Below are 9,326 nucleotides of genomic sequence, written 5' to 3'. Positions count from 1 at the left end.
TTCTATTTGTTTTTACTTTTCTTTTTAAATTATATACAAAGCGGCACACGAGAAAGTAGCCCAGGTTTCATATCATAGTGTAAATATAGAAATAAATTTACACACATGAAAAAGCACCAGCCTTTTGTGTGCAAGTGTCATTGTGTTATTTTGACCACTTATAACTGCTATTCAGAAACTATGTGCAATAATTTACTCATTTAGTTTTCTCACTCATTTTTAATTGTGAACATATGAAATGATATGACTTCAGCTTTAGACTTTTCAATACTTGTTGGCATGACCTCTTACTTATGTGAGACTGCTGCTCCAATTTATGTGTTGACTTGTTTGGACTTTCAGCAACCCTTTGGCGAATGTCGTGAATAATTTCCAGCATTTGAACTGTAGGATCTCTTTTGTTGGAGTGTTGTGCAATGATCCTGTAGTGTGCAACTTAACCAACATTTGTATCGTTCTCTTTACTGGTAAACCTTTACCCAGAAACTTGAAATCAAAAATTTCATGTGTTTGCTTAACAGAACCTGTTCTCACATATGCTTCCATAATCTCCACTCTTTCCACTATTGAGTACATCATTTTGCAGAAAAAGCTAGAGATGTTTACTCCATTCAATCTTACAATTAACTACTGTGGTGAGAATAATGTAGCAAACAGATGACTTGTGTGCGATCTTTGTTCAGCAGATTACAAGTGGTTGGAATAATGCAATGACACTTGCAAATGAAAGCTGGCTGCTTTTTCGTGTGTGGAAAAGAATTTCTCTATTTACACTATGCTATGGAATCTGGGCTACTTTTTCGTGTGCTACTTTGTATATCATCATCATCATCCTCATTTAACGTCGCTTTTCATTCTGGCATGGGTTGGCCGGTTTGACTGGAAACTGTTAAGCCGGGAGGCTGCACCAGGTTCCAATCTGATTTGGCAAGGCTTTCGCAGCTGGATGCCCTTTCTAACACCAACACCTCCAAAAGTGTAGTCTATGCTTTTTACATGCCAGCGGCATAGGTGCCATTAACCTGACACTGGCATCGGCTGTGACTATAGTCTCATTTGGCTTGATGGATCAATACAAGCAAGGTATATCACCAAGGGTGTTGGTCACCTGTCACTGCTTCCATGAGACCCAGTGCTCACATGGTGCTTTTTATGTTCTACCAGCACAGCTTTTTACATGCCACTGGCACGGGTGCCAGTCACACAGCACTGGCATCGGCTACGACTACAATTTCACATGGTTCAACAGGTCTTCACAAGTACAGCATATCACCCATCGATTGAAGAGTGCTTTTAATGGGCCAGTTATGTGACACTGGCATTGGCCATAATTACGATCACACTCTACTTGACATTACTGCCTCCATGAATGGTGTTTTTTATGTACCACCAGCATGGGTGCCAGTCAGACGGCACTGGCATCGACCACAACTACGATTTCATTATATATATATATATATATATGAAGTTTGTAAGTTTTGTGTTTGCAATGCAGAGTAGAGAGTGCTGTACATATTATTCACTCTTTAGCATTCAGATTATTCTAGAAAATGTAATACTTATTTATTCATATTGTTTTGAATTAAGCATTATATTATAGCTTTCAGATTTTTAAGATATAACTGTTCATTTTTGAATGATATTGGAGAGTATGTATGAGGAGCAAAATCTGGCATAAAACAGGCAGAATATTTTGGTCAGATATGGCTGGTTTGAATACGAAAGGGTTAAAGTTGTACTTCTATCTAATCATTCTTTATATATCACATAAACCTTGTTCTTCACTTTACATTTCCAAATTTGAAGTTTAATCTGTACATATCATTTAACGTTTGTTTTCCATGCTGGCAGGGGTTGGACAATTTCACAGAAACTGATGAGCCAGTGAACTATACCAAGCTGCAATGTCGACTTTGGTATGGTTTCTACAACTCAATGTCCTTCCTAATACTAAATACATCACAGATGACACCAATGAGATCACTAAGTGCCATGCAAGATCCCTCAGCCGAGTGACGTGTTGTGTGTGTGTGTTTACATATATGTGTGTGTATCAGAAATTGAGATGTCTAAGGAAGAAACACTTATCTTGTGAACTGCATTAGCTTACAGCTGTTTCTGCTATATGATACTCAGTTGAGTGCCTGAGTATCACCTTCATGTTTGAAGCTCCAATGATGCTATAAGGTGATACTCAGGCATTCAACTTTGTGTCCACTACAGCTTATAGTAGAAAAAGATGTAAGTTAATGCAGTTCATACAATAATTCACTAGTGGGAATGAACTTGAAATTTGATGATATTTGCTCGAGGCACTGCATGGTACCTTGAGCAAGTATCTTTTATATTTCTGGTCTGAGCAGATTTGTTTTGTTATGTAACATAGTATTATATTGTATCCTAGATTTCTATCCTTCTTGAACACTTTATTAATTGATGCTCTCAGAGAATATTTTCATAAATTCCTCTTCTACCAGCAAACTGAACTGTAAGTGGATCAATAGAATAGATGTATGAAGATCAGCAAACTACTACATGACTCAACCAAAATGTTGCAATGCTGTCTCTTTAACAGATCATTACTCATTGTATTATACTAATTCAATGTATGTGTTAACTTCAGAGAACACATATAATTATAATAAATGTACACAATGATGTCACTACTACTAGTGCCATGTTAAAAACACTGAGTACACTCTGTAAAGTGGTTTGTGAGTTGAGCATAAACAATACAAGTTTTGAGAGAACTTTTCCAATCTTGCTGAAGGCAAAACAACTTTGTAACATCTACCTTGATGGTAACTGGAACTTGTAATATCATGTAACTGGTACTGACTCCAACTGAGAATTCATACAACTCTACTATTGATTTCCTACTGACTTTATCATGTGGGAAGGGGTGTAACATTTTCACTACAACACGTTTTTAAGATGTGCTGCATGAAGAAGTTCTTTGGTAATAGAATCCATTTCAGTACTCAAGTTTTATTTGAAACAGCTTTACTTCTTAGTCTCATATTTTATGGGTAAGATAATAATCAATAACAACAATTTTTTCTCTTTTTGAAAACTTTATTTAAATTTTTTTTTTCTGACATTCAATGGATGAGAACATAAATGAATTTAGAGTAAAAGTGTAAATATAAAGGATACAGGGCTCACATAAGGCACATCATTTCAAGATGGAGGGCTGCAAGTAATATCTGATAGAATGTGAATAGCAAACATTTTATCAAATGACCATTTCAGAACATTTTAATCAAGTTTGCTTAGCATTTATGTTCACTGGACCACAAATGAAGACCGTCAGAGTGAAGATGACAGTTAGGAGGTAAACTGTATAAAATACATTCAATTTTTAAAATTATATTAAAAAAAAAAAGTTTCAAAATTCTTAAATGCAAAGAATTTTTGACTAGAATTTTCTTTAGACTATGCATGTTTTTGCACACATTTATATGTGTGAATGTATAGGTATGTTAAATGTTCATCATATGATATGACAGATAAATGAATGCTAATTATTCTTCACAACATTTTTTAATATAGCTGATGAGTGGGTGGTTTTGATTTTATGTTAATGTACTGGAATATTTCCTTTGAGTTTCTATAAGAATAGTGTCTGCTAATGTCTAAAGTTTAAGGTAATAATTTAAACAATAGACACAGGATTAGAAAATGCACAGTACTAAAGTACAATCTTCCTTTTAAATAAGATGTAAGTGTATGTATTACATGGGCACATAAAAGAGTGGACATAAACAGGTAAATGAATTTCAGTTACCTTTTTATTTTTTAAAATATTAAATGGGACCACATTGAGCAGATATAAGGAAGAAGGTAAATACTTGGATGTTACTTTCAACTTGTTTTGTCTTTACAAGTTTGTTTCTTTCTTTCTCAGTCATATACAATTTGTGTTTGTATGTGTGTAAATGTATATATACATAATACATACATACATATATATATATATGTATATATATATATACATACACACACACACATAATGCATACATATACACACACACATTTTAATCTACGAGAAATGTAGCTCACATTCACACACAGATTGGATACATGGGTGCAAGGATGTTTGTTGGATGGATATATATGTACACACACACATAAGGTCTGTGTTGTTAATTACTAGCCTGTGGTCAGCAGCAGAATGGAATGTTAATGAGAATTTCGGAGGAAAGTGTGTATATTAAAATATTCCTATGACTTATGTCTATCTATTTGATCCCATATTTTATTTAGTGATTAGAATTAGCTGTAAAGAGTTTTCTAAGTTAAAGAGCATATATAACAATCTGTAAGAGTACATCATTTTAATCATCATCATCAAACTGATTTCTCTCTTTCAGTAAGGCAGAACAAGATTTTGGGTATACATGAGTTTGCTAGTGATAAATAAATAAATAAATAATTTTTACTATTCGGGTTTACTGAATAACTTCAGAAGATGCAACAATGATAAACAAGGGTAGCAGGGGGTAGGGAATGATTGTATATGAGATATGGCTGTTCATATATAATCATTTGATTATATATGGTTATATATGAGGCATAATGGCTCTGAAGTCCAGGAAGATTAACAACTGATTATAGCAAGACACCTGTTTCTGCCTCTCTATCACACTCTAATCTTTCATCCTCTGACACAAGTGCCCCTCCTCAAATGCCCCTGCCCCTCTCAAAATTCCTTGTCTTGCGAGTTACTTGGTGACACTGCCAGTGCTGGTGCCATGTAAAAAGCATCCAGTCCACACTGTAAAGTGGTTGGCATTTGGAAGGGCATCCAGCTGTAAAAATTATGCCAAAACTAACCTCGCCTGTGTTAGCACCACGTAAAAAGCACTTGAGACCACTCTGTAGAGTGGTTGATGTTAGGAAGGGCATCCAGTCATAAAAATCCTGCCAAAACAGACATAGTAGCCCAGGGTAGTTTTCTACCTGGCCTACTCCTGTCAACTGTCCCACCCATGCATGCATGGAAAGATGGATGTCAAACGATGATGGTGATCATCATACAATCATGAGTTCAAATCTTATTTCATCCATAGTGTTGTCTATGAGCCAGGTACATAACTTTACCTGCTCATGCTAGTAGGAAGAACAATCAATTTTATAAACCAAAAAATTTCTTCAACAAAAACCAAAAATTTGTTTTCTTTCTTTATATATATGTATATATCATGTCATTGGCTATAGGTTTCCAACAGATCAATCGATGATTCACTGTATCTATGACAAGGAATTGTCTGTACAATTCAGATGGAACAATTACCTAAAGACATTTCCATCTTACTAATCAATTTATCAGTAATTTCTTGCCGATATACACATACATATGTTTATACATATATATATGTACAAGACACACTTCTGTACAATTTCTGTCTACCAATTTTCACCTACAAACTATTGCTCAACTCAAGGCCATACCAGGTGACACTTGCCTAAAGTGCCATTTATAAACTTCTTAACCAAACAACCAAATTTGCTATGCATTTGTATGTGTATATCCCTATCATATTTTGCGTTTTGTGTAACTGAATTGGTTTGTTTGGCATATGACATATAGGATAAATGTGAAGCTGCATATTTAACATTTAAACAACTTGCGAAAAAAATTTCACTTCGAAAAAAAGAAAATTGCAGCAACTAATCTTTTGGTGACTGAATACAGGAAATTATGACTGATGCACAATCATCATCATCATCGTTTAACATCTGCTTTCCATGCTAGCATGGGTTGGACGATTTGACTGAGGACTGGTGCAACCGGATGGCTACACCATGCTCCAATCTAATTTGGCAGAGTTTCTACAGCTGGATGCCCTTCCTAACGCCAACCACTGTATAAATCAAAGATTTTAAACTGGTTAAAAATATACTAACAACAGAAGATTTTATTCATTTCTCCAAAAAAATCTGCAACTATTAACTGTTTAATTAATCACCAACTGGTGTCTGTATGTTAAAATTTCAGAGCAGATGAATAAACTCTGATTTCTTTTGATTATAGTCTACAGAAAAAGGGGATTTTGTGATGTTGATCATATTTTGAAATGGTTCTAATCTAGAACTGAAACCGTTTCATAATATCAACTTAATAAGAGTTCACCTCCAGTTGCCATATGGTAAGATAACATGGTGCAAAGGTGACTGACCACTGCATCTCTCTCTCTTTTTCACGTTCACACACACACACAGGTTTTCAGAGGATATGAAATAATGCTAAATCCATTCTTTGGTCAAGATATATAAACCAATAATTTTCTTTTGTGTATTTTTCAGAAGTAGGAGCAATATGCATCACTTTTATTAGGGCCTCCAAGACTGATAGGAGAAAAGGAGGGAGTTATCTTCAGACCACAGATCTGACTCGGCCTACATACTTGCAACAGACCAGACTCTTCTGGTCTTGGATTAAACCTATCAACCAAACAACAGCAACAGTTCATCTCTGAAATTTTACCCAAAAAGTTTTGGTTGAATAAAGGCTATGATTAGAAGACAACATGTCGTGCAGTGGAATTGAAACCAAGACCACACAGTTGTGAAACAAAGTTCTTAATCACACAGCCATATATGTATAAGAGAAGGAAATTATTTAGTTAAAATTGATGACATCGTTGAGTAATGGCCGTATAAAATAAATATTATACTCTATTGGTAACAAATGTAGCAGGGTCTTACAGTTTGGCTACTGAAAATAATGGAAGAATTTGTTTGATGAAGGCACTGAGGATGAAAGACTGTTGCTATTGAGAACTACTGATTTGAGTGGTGTAATGTACATTGAAGCTGTACATTACATGTGTGGTAAAATGAATTAATGTATTTGTAGAATATCATGAAGAAGATTTTATTCTTTCATGGATTCCTGCAACAGACTTTTAGTAGTGAACAAGTAATGGTTTTAGATTGACCAAATATAAATGAACATGAATATGGTCATTAATTTCATGACAAAATGTTTTACTTTTAGATTTTTAATTTGGTCATCATCATCATCATCATCATGACTTTGATTTTTTTTTTCATTCATTGATGGTCTTAAAATAAAAAAATATTACTGAACTCAACAGTGATTTAACAACTCAAAAATGTAGGTGTAAGCTGTTCTGGGACAAGATGCACACCTCTGCTTATTTCAGTTTAGTGAGGAGAAATCAAAGTATCATTCTGACTTTATCAGAGTTTTGATTTTAAAAAGGGCAGCAACCGGCTAAAATATCTGCCAAAGAATTTTATGTAAATATCTTAATTTGCAATAACATGAAACCCAATTGCTACAGAACAACATATTAAATTTGGGTAATTTGAAGATGTTAAATTTTAATTTATATTTTATATGAGGTGTTGAAGAAATTTAGGATAGGTGAAAATCCATCATAGGCAGAAAAACTAACTAAATTCCATCCTAAAAGTAAACTAAAAAACGAAAACAAACTTAGGTCCAAAAGTTTAGAAAGTTAAAGAATTTAGTTGAATGAGATGAGAATCACTACATGCACAGATGATTGGAACTTCAAAGTTAATATCTAGCTGGCTTTCCACAGAATGTTTTCAAGTGCTGATCACATCACACACAGATATAGACACATGTGAAAATATTATGGTAGCAAACCCCAGTTTGTTCATGAACCATTGCTAAAAGAAACAACCACAGATGCTTTCTGTACAAGTTCATCCTCATAATGTGTTGTAACATTTTATTAAAGAAACAATCCAAACAGATTTCAGAGTATGGAATAAATTTCCAAGTAATCTTAACTAAGTTCTTCCTTGATATGTTAGCCAACCCTAAATACTATGACCCCCACCCCAAATCCAGATGAAATGAAATGATATAAGAGTGGTGTGAACTATAGTTTTTTAAAGGTAAAACTGAAGGATGATGAATGGAATTTAAAAATATAAACAATTATGGAATAATAATAAAAATATATTTAAAATAGTGTGAAAAGAAAGAGAATGTTCTTTTTTAATACATAAAAAAAAAAAAACTGATTTTTCTATCAAGAATTTGATTTCTGTAGAAAAATGTATAGTTTATGTACTTCAGTGTAGTTTATGTACAAAAGTAACCCCAGTGGAGCCATTAGTTTTTTTGATTACTTTGTTCAGTTTTGCTTGACCAAGCATCAATTCTGCTTGAATCTTAGATTTGATGTTGCATATCTGCTATCTCTGGATATATTAAATAATCCTAGAATATATTTATTTATATTTCCAGAACATGCACACACACCTAAAAAAAAAAAACAATCCAGTATCACCTTGTCAGTGATTAGCAGGAAACTGCATAGGAACAGCTTTAGTCTATCATTAATTTCATTTAAAAGAAACAAATGAACACTTTCATAAGGCTTTTTCTCCAACATCTTCCATCACAGCACTGTAGTCTGGAGGTGCCACATCATTATAAGGATATGGAGAACCAAAGGAATCCAAATTGTCACCAGTTAACAAATCGTCAGCTTGTTTCTTGCATGCGATGCTCTGAGGTAATAAATATTCATCGTTATTGATATTTGGAGATGTCCCAGGAGCATAGGCACTTGAATGCCCACTGTCACTATCTTCCTGATGGTGTACTTGGGCTTTAGTATGTTTAGAATTTGCATCCTGTGGCTGCAGACAAGAACCATTAGAAAGAAGCATAGCTTCCAGTTCATACTTTTCAGCTTCTTCATTAGCCCAACGTGGGTTCATATATTCTTGCATAGCTGCTGCTTGGCTGGAGTGGCTTGACAGGGTGTCCGCGTCGATATCAGGCACTTGAGGAGACATCTTGGTATACTCAGTACCATCCATTTTCAGATAGCCATCTTGACAATTTTCTGTAGGTAAGTCCACATACGTTTGGCTCAGATCTAAGTAGTACTACGAAAAAGAAAAAGCATTAAAAAAAAAATGTATATATATAAATAAATGAGTCACAGAAAAGAAAACAGATAGCAATCATCATCAAAAATCTATATTTTGCTTTTGGTCCATAATAATTTGGTTGGTCAGTTATCAAAGTTTTTTTTTTTTTTTGTGATAATTTTTATTGTAAATATCACTTTAGTTAGACCTGAGATGTCTATAATGATGTCATGCAAAGTTAAAAGATTGTATACATAAAATGAAGAAGATTGACTGTCTTGATTATTGAATAAACCATTATTATCATTGTTTTATTTAATGTTTGCTTATTTATATAAACAATGTGATAGAAATGATATACACTTATTAGATCTGTACCTGAAGTATGGAAAGTGTAAAATGAAGTAAGTGTGCAGTCAGCGTTCTAACTAATTACA

General features: G+C 33.9%; 1 protein-coding gene across 6 annotated transcripts in view; it reads right to left on the bottom strand.

Annotated features, from left to right (window-relative positions):
• Positions 1 to 6,287: 6,287 nt before the first annotated feature.
• Positions 6,288 to 9,326, bottom strand: part of LOC106877728 (vascular endothelial growth factor receptor 1) — a 64,427-nt gene continuing 61,388 nt past the window's right edge. For all 6 annotated transcript variants that reach the window (XM_014926694.3, XM_014926696.3, XM_014926697.3 and 3 more), the window contains one exon: positions 6,288 to 8,904. In XM_014926694.3, the coding sequence (XP_014782180.1) occupies positions 8,380 to 8,904 (525 nt within the window). In that variant the 3' untranslated portion in view covers positions 6,288 to 8,379. The remainder of the gene's footprint in view (positions 8,905 to 9,326) is intronic.

The sequence above is a fragment of the Octopus bimaculoides genome, chromosome 13 (genome assembly GCF_046866305.1).
Source record: "Octopus bimaculoides isolate indiv1 chromosome 13, ASM4686630v1, whole genome shotgun sequence".
Taxonomy (NCBI): Eukaryota; Metazoa; Mollusca; class Cephalopoda; order Octopoda; family Octopodidae; genus Octopus; species Octopus bimaculoides.
This window is presented reverse-complemented; position numbering and strand designations above follow the sequence as displayed.